This window comes from Peromyscus californicus, unplaced genomic scaffold, assembly GCF_007827085.1.
Source record: "Peromyscus californicus insignis strain IS unplaced genomic scaffold, ASM782708v3 Scaffold_5__1_contigs__length_169319896, whole genome shotgun sequence".
NCBI classification, from domain to species: Eukaryota; Metazoa; Chordata; class Mammalia; order Rodentia; family Cricetidae; genus Peromyscus; species Peromyscus californicus.
Window position 1 is genome coordinate 129,300,776 of NW_026294573.1, and position 15,572 is coordinate 129,316,347.

The 15,572-nt window shown below is 40.3% G+C and overlaps 1 protein-coding gene across 4 annotated transcripts in view; it reads left to right on the top strand.

Moving 5' to 3' along the window:
• The window catches only part of Mcmdc2 (minichromosome maintenance domain containing 2), a 32,387-nt gene extending 16,890 nt beyond the window's left edge, over positions 1-15,497 (top strand). For all 4 annotated transcript variants that reach the window (XM_052717601.1, XM_052717604.1, XM_052717602.1 and 1 more), the window contains 5 exons: positions 233-399; positions 1,461-1,640; positions 4,953-5,095; positions 10,092-10,201; positions 14,339-15,497. In XM_052717601.1, coding sequence (XP_052573561.1) covers positions 233-399; positions 1,461-1,640; positions 4,953-5,095; positions 10,092-10,201; positions 14,339-14,505 — 767 coding nt within the window. In that variant the 3' untranslated portion in view covers positions 14,506-15,497. The remainder of the gene's footprint in view (positions 1-232; positions 400-1,460; positions 1,641-4,952; positions 5,096-10,091; positions 10,202-14,338) is intronic.
• Positions 15,498-15,572: the final 75 nt, after the last annotated feature.

The window sequence follows — 15,572 nt, forward strand, 5'->3', positions numbered from 1 at the left end:
ATGGCAGTTGCTCTGATTTTGACACTGTCTTGTAAAGCAACCAAATTTACTTGTGTCTTCACTGTCTGCTTTAGATAGTAAAATTTCATATGATGATATGTGTTATTTGTCATTTGCAGACATATAGCACATCTATTAGAATAACAAAATATTAAAAGAGTGACAATAAAAACTGTCAGGATGTGCAGCATCTGGTTCTTAGGTAACACATGGGTCGTGTCTTCTGATGCAGTTTTGGAGAGCAGAAGCATGACAGTGTTCATCCCAGGAAAGAAGTTTGGGGATGATAACGACCAGCAAATGACTTTCCCCATTCAGTGCAGTTTTTGGTCTTTTGTTGATATGGATTCATCTTCAAGGAGAAATGTGCAGAAAACCAGTACTCTGATTGGTCAGATGGTAAGGACTCTGACTATTTTATTATTAGAATATTGTTTAGGAGGCCACCTTACTGTAATCCTAGCACGTGGGACATGGAAGCAGGAGGATTACAATTCAGGGTCATCCTCAGCTACAGAGTGAATTTGAGGCCATCCTGGTCTACACCAAACCCTGTCTCAAGAAGAAAAAAATGTTTTTAAATGTTTCTCAGAGAACTGTGAGTTTGCCATCATATTCTCCCCTTCCAACCTCTTCCTTCTTACACTTCTTCCTCCTCCTTTTTCAGGTAACGCTTCACTGTATAACCAAGGCTGTGTTGTAACTCATTTTATCTCCTAGACTGGCCTCAAACTAGCGATCTGCTGAGTGATGAGAGCTGGAGTGCAGACATGCATCATTATATCCAGCAATATGACTTCATAATGGTTTTGTTATTAATGCGTTTATATACCTTCTCAGACATTACAACTGAATAATGCTCCAATTGTTTGATAATAGTTTTAATGTTTGTTTTTGTTTTGTCTGAGTCACATCTCTACCCCTAAATTTTCAGTCATGAAAGTTAGTTGTCTAGTCAGTAGAAATTTCTGTTTGAATAGTGAAGTCGTGTGTGTGTGTGTGTGTGTGTGTGTGTGTGTGTGTGTGTGTGTGTGAAGGTTGTCTCCTCAATTGAATTCTGCCTTGGTTTTTGAGACAGTCTCTCTGGAACTCACCAGTTTAGCTAGACTGTTTAGCCAGCAAGGGGTCTTTGTGTCATCAGCACTGAGATTACAGGCACCTGTTGTGCACTTAGCCTTTCTGACTGGGTTCTGGGGGATAGAATTTAGTACCCCTCATTCAGCAAGCACGTAACTGACTGAACCCTGGAAGGCTTTAATAAATACTATATAATAAGTACTCAATAAGAACTTTCTTAAAAAGTTGCTTTCTACAAGTTTCACATTTTTTCAGAAATTACTTTAAACTGTGGTTAATAATGAAATAATCACTAGCTAGGTTAAAGAATATAATTATCAGTTTGTATTTAACTATTTCCAATCAGTTCGCCTACTGTTTGCTCTACCTTTTGGTTTGTATAGGATTACAGTTTGATTCCAGCTAATCTTGTGGAGGCATTTGGATTGTTGATTAACTGCAATGAATCATCTCCTTGCCACCCATTTCTTCCTACTGTGCAACATACTTTAAAGAAAGCTATGGATCCCGAGGGGCTGCTTTATTTCGCTTCTAAACAGTTCACAACTGAAGATTTTGAAAAGGTAAAGGTAGATAAAATGCTTACCCAGAATACCCATTTCATTGTTTCCCAATTTGTTTGTTTATATATATAGTGTGTGTGTATGCTCGTACACACATATTTTGCATGTGTGGGAGCACAAGTGTACCCCCGTGTACATTTAAAGATCAAAGAATAACTTGGAGACTGCAGCTCTCTCCTTCTACCCTGTGGCTTCTGGGGATCCAGCTCAGATTGTCAGGCTTGGCATCACGTGCCTTTACTCACTGAGCCATCTCATCAGCCCCATTTCTTAATTTAAATAGAAGTTTATTTGGACATTATCTTTTTCTTCTTCTAGATTTTGTTTATCTAGTTGGTTTTTGTTTTGTTTTGTTTAATCTTGAGACAAGGTTGCATGTAGCCCAGGCTAGCTTAGAACTCACTATGCTAGCCCAGGATCCTTGGCTTGAGCTCCTGGTCCTTCTGCTTCTACCTTTCTTTTTATTTTCTTTTTCTTTTTTTTTTAAATTTGGAGCTGAGGACCGAACCCAGGGCCTTGCGCTTGCCAGGCAAGCACTCTACCACTGAGCTAAATCCCCAACCCCAGCTTCTACCTCTCAAGTGCTAAGATTACAGGCATTTGCTACGATGCTGAGCTGGTATTCTTTCATAGCAACTTGCTTCCAGATTTTGAACGTTTTAAGTACATTGTATAGAAAAAATAACTGAACAGCTATATGAGGAAACTTTAATATTAAAATGTTAAGCATATTATTTCTACTACTATCCCAATATTCATAGCTTTAAAAATATCAATGTTGCCAGGCGGTGGTGGCACACACCTGTATCCTAGCACTCAGTAGGCAGAGGCAGGCAGGTCTCTGAGTTTGAGGTCAGCTTGGTCTATAGAGTGAGTTCCAGGACAGCCAGATCTACAGAGAAAGCCTGTCTCAAACAAACAAACAAATAAATATATATAAAAATCAATGTATTAAAATAGAATATTTCTATAGAAAATTAAGCTAGGCCATGTAAGCATATGTATTCACATTTCATGACTATTGATTTCCTTTTATTTATTTATTTTTTTAATTAATTTATTTTTGGGGGGGGGTTTTTCGAGACAGGGTTTCTCTGTGTAGCTTTGCGCCTTTCCTGGAACTCACTTGGTAGCCCAGGCTGGCCTCGAACTCACAGAGATCCGCCTGCCTCTGCCTCCTGAGTGCTGGGATTAAAGGCGTGTGCCACCACCGCCCGGCTTGATTTCCTTTTAAAGCAGTTTATTATTTAATTGAGAGAGAACCAAGATACATGAAACATTTAGGGGGCAACTTAAGTGCTGAGCTTTCCATTACCTCTAAATATATATGGAATTCAGAAACAAAATATGAATATAGAATGCAAGAAAACTATAGGAAAGAGATGAGAATTTAGTTGGACATTAAGAAGTGGTAAAAAAAAATTATAGCAAGAATAATGTGTGTTTTAAGCAGAAATTACAGTAAAAGCAAAGACAGAAGTAGAAATGAGTATGCTTGGGAAGCTATGAGAAACGGGCTTGCCTGGAGCAAAATGTGTTGTGGAATCTTAGGGCTTTAGCAGTTTGCACAAGTCTTTGAGGCTCAGGTAGAAGAGAACAATTGGGAAGTTTATTAAGGTTATGAAATAGTAAAAATGGAAACTATTTGCTACACAAATCGAAGAGCATAAAATTTGAGGACTGGAGACATAGAGAAGACAGGGTTTAGTGCCCCAATGTGTGTATAAAGTGTTCTTCTGTCATTATCTCAAAAAGGGAGGAAGCCAGGCTGGGCAGAGGTTCGAGTCAAGCTATGAGGCAGACCAAGTGTTGGCATCCAGAAGCCTACAGGAAGCTCTGGAGCTCAAGAGACCCATCAGAGTTGTTTATGTTCAGACAAGAAGAGAGGGACTTCATAAAGCCACCCTTGCAGGGCTGTTGTGGTGCACACCTTTAATCCCAGCACTCAGGAGGCAGAGCCAGGCAGATCTCTGTGAGTTCAAGGCCAGCCTGGTCTACACAGCAAGATCCAGGACAGGTACCAAAAGTACACAGAGAAACCCTGTCTCGAAAAAAAACAAAAAAAACAACCAAACAAAAATAAATAAACAAATAAATAAATAAAGCCACCCTTGACTCCTGCATCCATTGGCTATGTGCTATGTATGGGCTATCCTGAAGCAATTCCTGAAGGGGCAGACATCACTGACAACACTCCTGGACAATAAACCCTTTCTGAAAGACAGTAGAGATGGCATCGTCATGTCACTGTAGAGGAAACCTTAGAGAGGGCTAGTGTGTTGTTGTCATCCAGTTCTGAGGCCTGGGGAAAACTGTAGAACAAAAACAGGATACATCCAATCCAGGCTACAGCAAGGTGCTTCTTAAAGAGCTTATAGTAAAATACAGAAAATGGGGATGCCGATGTACCCAGCAGTACAGCCCTGTCCTTGCTGTGTGTGGCCCAGTACTAGAAAAAATAGGTGTAAACTATAATTAATAGCATCCTAGTAATGGTTGATGTCTCCTTTGGGTCTTATGGGTTTAAAAAAAGAGAGAAGAAAAAGCTAAGATAGTAAAGCCAACAAAACCTCTGGAAATTATATGATAAAGTAAGGGTTTAAGAAACTGGGATTGGAGACAAAGAACACAAGCAGGACTCAGTGTCAGTCGCTGTTGTAGAACCATTCATTCTCTGGCCACTGAGTAATTCAGCTTGCTGTCCAGCCTGACTACCTGAGTTCAGTGCCTGGAATGCTACACTCATGCCAGGGTACATGCACACTGCCCACATCCCCAAATAAATACATGGACATTTCAAAAAGAATTGTCCTCTGCCCAGATCTGCCGAGTCATCAGGACTCCCCTTTGTTGCAGTAACAGTACCTCCTCACTCATTGCAAGTGTCCAGCTAAGGACCCTTTGAAAACACAGAAGGGAAGTGGTTCTAAGGAAAGTGAGAGGAAGTTATGAAGAAATAAACTGCCAAGGAATTAACCATTCAAAAGAGACATGAGCTTCTGGGAGAGGTGAGATCTCCTCCCATTGGAAGCACAAAAATCAGCCAGTTGTTCAGTCCGGTACATGGTACACTTCTGCACCGTGACAGAGGTTATTCTAGGTAAACTTGTGTATTTCTTACAAGCAGAAGGTAATGCCTTAATGTGCTCAGTGACTTGGAAGTGGCCCAGATACTTACTTATATTTGATGTAAAGTTACAGAAACTTGATATAAAAGTACAGAAACTTTTAAAAATCAGATGCCAGTACACTTTGGAATTATGAGTCCATAATAAAACTAAATCTCTTTAATTTTTTATATTTTTAACTTAGCTACTGGCTTTTGCAAAGACTTTGAATATGGAATTCAGCTTGGAGGCAGAAAGAATGATTCATGGCTATTATCTAGCCAGCCGCAGAATCAGAACGGATTCTGTCCACGGATCGAAGCTGTCAGCATCTGCACTGAAATACTTGTAGGTATTCAACTCGGGATTGTGAGGCCAAAACCGTCTTTTAGATATGAATGGAATTAACTTACTTGGTTTTGTGTTTGTTTCTCTGTTTGATTTATAGTTGGTTGATTATTTGCTTTGTTTCAGAAGAATTTAAGATGACTTAATGACTTCCTTTGTTATACTTTAAGTCATTTGCACCACTAATAATTCTTTTCCCTTAATTGTTTTTATTGGATCCTCCATATGAGATATGCCTGAAAAAAGTGCAAAGCTTTCCATGTAAATGATTGCTTTTTAATATGGTTGTTTGTGTTCAAAGAATGTTATAGTTGGGCCTAAAGAAATCTTCCTGTCAAGTAATTTATTCAATATTCATGTGCGTATAATGTGTTTGGATCCAGTCCACCTCCATTCCCTCCCCTCTAGCCCCTCCACCCTCCCTTCCCAATAGAAACACTACATTGTTCCTTGCACTTCTGTTTATTTATTTATGTATTTAGTGTGGTGTCAAGGATTGAACACAAGACTTTCACATGCAAGGCAAGCACCCTACCACTAAGCCATATTCCCAGCCCTGTTCCTTGTACTTTAAAATACTTTAACAAACACATTGCCATTCTTTTAAGAAGTAAATAATGAATAATTCTTGTTATAAAAGAAATTATGAACATCACAAAATCTAAAATGAGTAATTCATCCTCCTAACACTATCTATTCCTACCTATCTCCCCAGAGATAAAATCATACTGTTAACAGTTTTAATGAATACTTCCAGAAATTATCTATTCAAATATCAGCCTAGGTTGAAGATGTAGCTCAGTTAGTAGAGTATCTGCCTAGCATGTACAAGTTCCTGGGTTCAATTCCCAATCCCACCTAAATTGGGCATGGTACACACCTATAATCTCAGCCCTAAGAAAATGGAGGCAGGCGTATCATCCCCAGCTAGAGTGAGCTCAGGGCCAGCCTATGCCAGGTAAGACCTGATCTCAAAATAAATAAATAACAGCAAATATCAGCAAATATACATATACATTTTTTCACGTGTGTGGGTGTGTGCCCACATGTAGAAGCTATGGATCAGCCTCAGGTGCCACTCCTCAGAAACCACCCACCTTGTGTTTAAGACAGCCTCTTACCCCGGCCTGGAGCTCACCAAGTAGGCTAAGCTGCCTGGCCAGGGATCCCCAGAGATGTCCAGGGATCGGCCTGTCCCCGCTCCCACTGTTTGGAATTACAGTCGTGTACCGCCAGACTCAGCTTTTCAGTGGTTCCGGGAATTGAACTCAGGTATTTGTGTTTGTACAGCAAGCACTTTATCACTGAGCTTCCTCCCTAGGCATGTAGGTGAGTGTGTATGTGTTTGTGTGTACATGTTGGTTTTCGTATGTGTACATATTTGTGCATGTTTAAACATGTATGGGGGTGGGGACAAGGAGGCCAGAGCTGATGTCAGGTGTCTTCCTCAATCACTCTCCACCTTGTTGTTTTGAAACAGACTCTGAACTTGGAGCTCACTTACTGGACTAGACTAGCTGTTGAGCAAGCTCCAGGGACCCTCCTTTGTCCCTTCCTTAGCAATGGCATTGCAAGCTCCCACAGCTGCACCCGACTTCTTTATGTGGGTGCTGGGGACTGCACTTGGTCCTCATGCTTATGGAGCAAACATTTTACCAAGACCGAGCTCCCTCTGCAGCCCATTTAAGTCAGTCTGTTAAACACATACAGAGGCATACAAATACATTTTATGTTGATAATAGACACATTCTGTTCCCCAAATGGAATTATAAACATGGAGAAAGATTATCTAGTTTATTTTAACAGCCACACAACAGTCACACTGTGTTGTGATATGTGGTAATATGATGTATTTTATCATAATGTATAGTCCTTTACTTATAGGCCATTATTTCATTGAATATAGTAAAATACCGTCTCAATTACAAATATCAAGAGTAAAATAATCCAATAAACAAATTAATGCAGTATCTTGTTATAACTGCAATATAAAATAAAATAGATGAAGTGTAGAAAGCACCAAGTATGGGTCTACAGGAGAGAAAATATGTTACTTTCCTCAGCTATATAATTATTTAGATAAAGCTGAAAATGCAAAAGGTAAGCCAAGGTAAAAATCAAATCCTAATAAAAATTTTCAAATGCTAACCAGAATGATGTAATAAAGGCATAGTTATAATACTCAGACAAAACTATACTGCATCAGTTTTGGAAATTCCGCTATCTCGTGTTGTCTTTTGTCTGTAGCAAAAGATACTCTGTATTTAAACAGCTATAACCTCACTGTACACATGGCTATATTGACTCCCAAATCAGGGAGAGTTAATTTTACTATACCCCACTTTTTCCTATTGTATGGATAGGTACCGAGAGTGGAGACAGGATTTGTGGACTAGCATGGTAAAAGACCTAGAAGAGTCCTAGGTCTTCAGTTTCCCCTCGTGTGTAGAATATCCATTTCTCCTTTTATGAAGGTTCCACACATATTTTCAGGATTTTAAATGAGGACATTAGGGTTACAATAATCAAATATATTTTAAGCTACATTGAGAGACCTTCACAGATTTGAATTATGATCTTCATCTAGCAAGGAAAAGGTTAATAGAATAAACATGAAGTTTCCAACTAGGTTCCCATGGTTTCTAGTCCAAGTGTAGATGTGTAGAAAGAGGGTAATGCCACTTAATATGAGAAAGGCATGCATGAGAGTCCATTCTTTTCATGAGTAATATGAACAAACGTGGAGTGTGACTTACCTTTTGAGATTTAGGCTGTATTAACAGAACATGTATTGAGATCAAGAGAATAGCTCTACCTTACCTCTGACAGTGAATTGACACACACACACAGTACTATAGTGTCAAGGCTAACTAAATCTTGTCACAAGGGAAGTAGCTAGAATATTGAAGGAATGAAAATTATGTTTTGCAAGATATGGTGGCGCACACCTTTAATCCCAGCACTCAGAAGGCAGAGGCAGATGGACCTCTGTGTGTTCAAAGCCAGCCTGATAGCAAGTTCCAAGATAGTCAGAGCTACATCGACCCTGTTTGGAAAAAACCAAAAACCAAAACCAAACAAACAAAAGAAATTGTTTCATGACGTGTGTGTGTGTGTGTGTGTTTTGCTTAGGCTGGAACCCAGGGCCTTTGAGCCACACCACTAGCCCTCATGCCATTACAGGTACTGGAATATTCACCTTGGACAAAAGAAACCATGGGGCAAGTATAAAAATTAACAGTATTTGGAGAGTTGTCACATTTTGATCTCTAGTCCCAGTAGACAGAACAAGAGATCAGTTGGTGGAAACTACAATGACAGGAATTTCAGCCCAGATTTATATAAACTCTGTAGGTTACAGGAATTTTGTCTTACTTGGTAGCCTCATTTGATATACACACAGTCTCACACACTCCAAGTTATGCCAAAGTCATCCAGTCACTAAAGTCTACAGACTCAACTTCAGTTTCTTGAATCTCAAGTCCAGCGGTCATTTAAGAACCTCATACCCACCTGATGAAAGCCGAAAGGAGGCACTCTCAGCCATTCATGTCATTGCCCAGTGGGTCCATGAACACAGTTGGCCATGGTGGCAGAGATGGGATTGATGCATGAGCTCATGAAATTCCATTTACCATAGCTGATCTGGCTACTGTTGCTGCTGTGTGCCGGATCAGCCAACAACAGAGACCAACACTGAGCCCTTGATATGGCCTGATAGAAGATGGAATTAACTTTGGTCTTTTGAGTACAAGGTTATAGCACCAACTAGGAGTGCTGGGGAAAGGTTCTCCAGAAAGCAGTATATGCTCTGAATCAGCATCCAATATATGATAAGTTTCTCCTATAGCCAGAATCCATGGATCCAGGAAGCAGGGTATGAGAAAGTGAATACTTCTACTATCACTGCTAGTGACCAACTAGAAAAGTTTGTGCTTCCTGTTTCTGCAACACTAAGTTTTGCTGGCCTAGAAGTTTTTGTTCAGAGGCCATTGTGCTCCTGCCAGGAGGCACAACAAACTTTCCAATGATTTGGAAACTCAGACTGACCCCTGGTCATTTGGGGCTTCAAATGCCCTTAAAACAACAGACTGAGAAAGGAACAACATCATCAGGAGGGTGATACATCCAGATTACCATGGGGAAACTGGACTGTCTCTCCACTATGGAGGTAAGAAGGATTATGTCTGAAATGTAGATCTCTTGGTGCTACTGTGCCCTGTGATTAAAGTCATTGGGAAACTAAAAAAAAAAAAAAAAAAAAAAAAAACCAAACAAACAAACAAACAAAAAGAACCTCATAGCCACCTGACAAAAGCTGAAAGGAGGCACTTCAGGTGGGTGAGCTGTTCACAGGTTTAAAGAGATAGTGAACGGCAGTGCATGCTCACAGGAGACAGATGGTAATGAGCAGTCCAGGGTGCTGCGGACAGAATTCGCTTATGTGACAAGAACTGTGAGATTCCGTGGGGGCTTGAGATAGATGAGGAGCTGATGAAAGCACCAAGGAGCTGTGCATCTATACATCTATGCAGCTATCTATAGGAGATAGCCAGGCATTTCCCTACTGTATAGTTAGTGAAGCAGAACATGGGACAGGGGATGTAGATTGCTAAGTGGAAGCCAATTTTTTTGTTTGTTTTTCGAGACAGGGTTTCTCTGTGTAGTTTTGGTGCCTGTCCTGGATCTCACTCTGTAGACCATGCTGGCCTCAAACTCACAGAGATCCGCCTGGCCCTGCCTCCTGAGTGCTGGGATTAAAGGCGTGCACCACTGCCCAGTTTGTTTTTGTTGTTTTCTGTTTTTTTGATTTTTTTTGACAAGCCAGAATACTTGCTTTTCTGGCACAATTTAAGTTGGTGGGAAAGAAATAGCTTAAAAGGAAACAAATAAATCAGTATGCTGACCTCTTAACACGTGGCTCCTACCTGTGCCTGTTTAAATATGTAATTTCTTGTAAATGAACGTGTTTTTATTAACCTGTTTTCTTTTTTAGAGTTTCTTTATCTGAAGCCCATGCTCGGCTGAACCTCCGGAATAAAGTGCTCAAAGAAGATGTGCTAATTGCAGCCTTATTGTTTGAACTCTCTCTCACACTGAAATATGGTAATTCTCTAAGTTAATAGTGATTCCTCAATAGTCTTAAGTAGTACCTGCATTTGAAATACTTAAAAATAATTCATCTTTATTGTTATTGGATATGGCTTACTTGAATTCGAACATTTAATGTTTATAGGGGAATATCACTTTGTTTTTGTTTTGTTGTTTTGTTTTTCGAGACAGGGTTTCTCTGTGTAGTTTTGGTGCCTGTCCTGGATCTTGCTCTGTAGACCAGGCTGGCCTTGAACTCAGAGATTTGCCTGCCTCTGCTTCCTGAGTGCTGGGATTAAAGGCATACGCCACCACCGCCCGGCTGGAATATCATACTTTTGTTTGTTCAAGACAGTCTCAGCATATAGCCCAGGCTGGCTGTGAACTCAAAATCATCCCACCTCAGCTGTGTGCCATCATGCTGGGTGGCAGTGTCATCTGATAATCAACATCTTATTATGTATGATTGCTATTGGGGGTTTTGTAAGACTAAGCCTCAGCACAGGGCCCATGCTTACCTTTAACTTGCCATCCTCAAGCCTCAGCCTCCACAGTGCTGAAAAAGCAGAAAGCATTCCTAACCACTGAGCCATCCCTTCAGCTCCCAGACTAAGCCAAGCATTCTTAACCTAGGATCCATGGATGCTTCAAGCCCACAAGGCTTGTTGTAAATCATTATCTACAAATTTGTGTGTGTCCTTTACAAAGGAGATAGATTGTAAACTTAGGAAGTAAACTATAGAGTTAGTGATTACCAGAAAAGACTGTCATCCTGAATTAGTTTAGATAAAATACTGGTCCTAGTGAATAGTAAATAGGGATATATAAGTATTTTTATTTGTTTTATTTTAAGGCCACATTTTTTCAAATCAGGCACATTATTTTATATACCATAAAGAAATGTGCTGCCAGCCAGGTGGTGGTGGCGCACACCTTTAATCCCAGCACTCAGGAAGCAGAGGCAGGTGGATCTCTGTGAGTTTAAGGCCAGCCTGGTCTACAGAGGCTGTCTACAGGACAGCCAGGGCTACCCAGAGAAACCCTGTCTCATCTGGAGAGAGAGAAAAAGGAAGGAAGGAATGTGCTGCCAATTTTATATAATGGTTAAGTATGTTGGGTTTTGTATAGTAAGGACTCTTGTGGTAGAATATGACAAAATATTGTCACTTGACTGTGATGTCAAGACTTAACTGACGCATTTAAAAAAAGGATTTAAAGGAAGGAAAAAGATGTCTTCAATTCCTTTAGTTGATAAATTTCATTTAGGTGTTTGTGATTTTTTAACTCTTAAGTAAAACAATGTTAAAAAAGCTCCTAAATATGACTTCACTTTTTATTAGTTTTGAAGCTAGCAGAGTGATAGGTCACTATACTTTCTTACTGTCCTTACTAAGCCCCTTCCCTCACTGCCTTCGCCGTACCCCCGTCCTCACACTGCTTCTTCCCCCAAAATAGTGAAGAGCAGAGTGAGATAACAAGAGTAGGAGGCAAGCAGAGAAAATGACAAAGGACAAGCAGGATCAAATCAGTGTAAGGGAAAGGAAGAATGGGGAATGCAATGGAGGGAAGTAAAAGACCAAGAGGTCCTTTTAAAAAGGGAAAAAGATTTCCCAATGTGGACAGTTCCAAGCAAACTTAAAAAATGTAAGATGGGCCGGGCAGTGGTGGTGCACACCTTTAATCCCAGTGCTTGGGAGGCAGAGGCAGGTGGATCTCTGTGAGTTCGAGGCCAGCCTGGTCTACAAAGTTAGATCCAGGACAGGCACCAAAACTACAGAGAAACCCTGTCTCGGGAAAAACAAACAAAAAAAAACAAAGTAAGATGGAAAATGAAAACTAAAAATATTGAGTCTTATTTTAAAAATCAGGTAAAGTCCAAATACAACAAATTAGAGAGAAGGGAAACATGGCAAAAAAGTAAAAAGAAAAATATAGGAAAAGAATATAGCTGGGCGGTGGTGGCGCACACCTTTAATCCCAGCACTGGGGAGGCAGAGCCAGGCGGATCTCTGTGAGTTCAAGGCCAGCCTGGTCTACTGAGCGAGATCCAGCAAAGGCGCAAAGCTACACAGAGAAACCCTGTCTCGGAAAAACTAAAAAAAAAAAAAAAAAAAAAAGAATATAAATGGAATAATGGGAAATACATAAAATATTAGATGAGAAATAAAAATATAAATCATCATAAAGTAAAAGATATTGCTCAAAGTGTACAAAGAAAAAAGGGGAAAGACAAAAGACAAAAAAAAAAATTGAAACCCCAAAGCCTAAGAGAAAGCTGGTGTTGGAGCAGCTTCTGTGTCCTTGAAACTGGACACAGCCAGTCATGTGCATGAGGAGGAAGCCAGCTGAACTTACACAAACTGAGATAAATGCTATGGAGAATAGAAGGCTTAGGCATTCAGAACAATTAAGGAGACCTCTATGAGGAAGAGTTATTTAACCTGAAGGATGAGATAGCCAGGTAGAGGGCCCTTCAATAAATGTAGATGCTTTCAAGAAAATGAGAGGTCCAGGGTGACTAAAACATTGCCAATCAAGCAGAACAAAGACCAGCTAAGTTATAAAGGAAAACTGGGGCGGGCTTGCCTGCCTGCAAGTCTCCGAGTATGGTAACCAGGGTTCTGGTCCAAAACAAATGGGAAGAAACTAAGTGTTTTAAGAGACCAAATATCAATTCTATTTTGAAACATGGTGAATCTGAGACAGGGTTTCTGTGTAGCCTCGGCTGTCCTGGAACTCACTTTGTAGATCAGGCTGGCCTCAAACTCAAGAGTTCCACCTGCCTCTTCTTCCTGAATGCTAGGATTAAGCGCTTGTGCCACACCCAGGTTGTCGGTAGTGAAAGGTTGGACTTGCACAGCCTATGATGTCATACTCCATGTGATTGTAGTGGAAGCTTTGACTAGGTGAAGAGTAGAAACAGGAATTAGTGAGAGATGGACCTTGGATGATTTTATCCAACACTCTGCTAATGAACTAGATTGTTAGGACTTGTGTGCAGGAGTGGAGGAAGAAGTGATGCTTATTAAGGGTCCTTACCTAGTTGGGAAATTATAGTGCTCTTTACCAAGACTAGAACAAAGAGGGATAAAACTTGACAGAAAAATAAAATTCTAGAGATTCCAACCGAAAAATTTCAGGATGAGTCGATGACTCAGGGGGTAGTCATGCAACGCAGAGTCTGAACCCATAGGGGAAGATAACCTACTTCCTTAAGCTGTCCTCTGACCTGTACGCTCACCCTTGGTGTACACACACACACACACAAAACACTAAAAAATCTGGATCTTAGGTGAGTTCTAGCCTGGAAATGTAAGAATTAGGACAACAGAGATGGTATTCAAAGTCAAATGGATGAAATCACCTAGACAAAGTATAGAGAATTCCACCACTGCACTGGAAGAATTCCAGTGTTTAGAAATGGATTGAAGAAAGGCTAGTTCCTGAAGCAAAAGCTTTAATATAGGAAGGTGTGGTACTCTAGGCGCCAAGAAAAGGTTTTCAAACTGAGTGGTCACTGGACACATGCTATTGAGATTACGATTCATCTGCTAAGCCAGAGGTTGTAGTACCCACGATCAGAGCTGTTTGGAGCTGGAGAGAGAATGGATGTGTGGCTATGGGGCAGCCCGCAGAGACAACTGAATGTTGAAGATAAGGAACAAAATGAGGCACCAGCTGGAATGGATGTGATGCAGGAAGGGACTTTTTAATGTAAATTCTAAAGTATCTATGATACAGTAAACTAATGATAGTACACACAGTTGTCAACAATGAGCATGATGGCCTAGGTTTGCAGTGGAGAGCAGCCTGGTGGTAAGTGTAAGAATGACCCAAATGCTGGGCAGTGATCAGAGGTTAAGTCCTGGAGGCAAGGATTCCATAAAACAGCACATGAGAAGGGCCTGATCCAGAATCAGGTTGGGCGATATATACTAGAGTTCATTTTGTATTTAAAATATATTTCAATCAGTCATCCAGAGCTACATAGCAAGAGCTTGCCTCAAAAAGGACCAAAAATAAAATTTAAAAACTTAAAAGGACCAGATCCTATTCAACAGTTCAGATTTTTTAAACCTTTATTATCTTTGTTGATATGTATTTCCATTTTTAGTTTTTAAGTCTCATTACACTGTTTTGTTCTTCACTTAGGGGCCACTGCATTTTGTGTTGCTCCCAATGCACTCTTTCCATTTGAACTGTATGATGAAGAATACTTAGAGCAAAGAGATCTCCACCTGACTCAGTACCAACAGCAGCTCCAACAGTTTATCGCCGCATGTGGACCTGGGACAGCCATCTTTTCTAGTGATGAATAAGCAATGTGAGCAAAGGATTACTTTTCACACCTCTATAAGCCTTGGTTAAATGTATGAGTGATTTCGAAGTAACGCTTCAGATGTGTACTGCCTCAGGCTATTAGAATGCCATTAAGAGTAGGAAATGTGGCCCCTTCACAAGGAACACATACACAAATAACCCAAGTATCTAAAACCAATAACAAAATTTTATATTTAAACATTGTTACCAAGGAGATTCACATCAAAAACTTCCTGGTTACCCCAGTGTATCATACGCACACTGAGAACATTGCAGTGTGAAAAAAAACTGTTCATTCCACCCATCAGGTAGCAACACTTTACCTACAAACATACCAGTTTAAGTTTCTTTATTTACCAAATTGATTAACTTCAAATCACTGCAATTTTTATGATCCAAAGTGTCTAATGTAAGGTCTTTCTCTATTTTAACATGTGCACTAAGGGTATATTGTTTTATAAGCTCAAGTATGAAGTCAAGGAAAGCTGTGTAACTCTTATATACACCTTTTGTACAACCAGTGACTCCAAACAACTATTTACTCCTGGGGGCAAGTGGTCATCCTGCCTCCAATTAGTTGGCACTCTAGGGTCATACAGTACCTGACTTGTTATTTCTAGGTACTGGCTCTGAAAGGCAAGTCAATGACAGTACATGTAAATTAAGACCTGTTTTGTGCCTTTTCATATGATGTGTGGAAAGTGTAGGTCTCTGGAGTGAAGGTAAAACAATTCTTACCAAAAACCAAACACAAACCACACAAAGTACCTCTCAAACTGGAAAGTCTATCATTAGGAATTTCCTTGTTCCTGAGGATCAAGCCCAGGGCCTTGTACCAGCTAGGCAACCACTTCCCCAGCCAACACAAAGGCTTTTCAATGCCCCATGTCATCAGAACGTTGCTGTATTCTTATGCTGTGTACCAAACCTAGGGACTCAAGAGGCTAAAGATTAGCAGTGTTTTATTTAGACTTGTCAAGTGACCCTAGACAGACTGCCCAGGCACCCACCTTCCTACATTGTATGCTGCAAAACAGCTCATGAAAGGTTGAGAACTTTACTATGA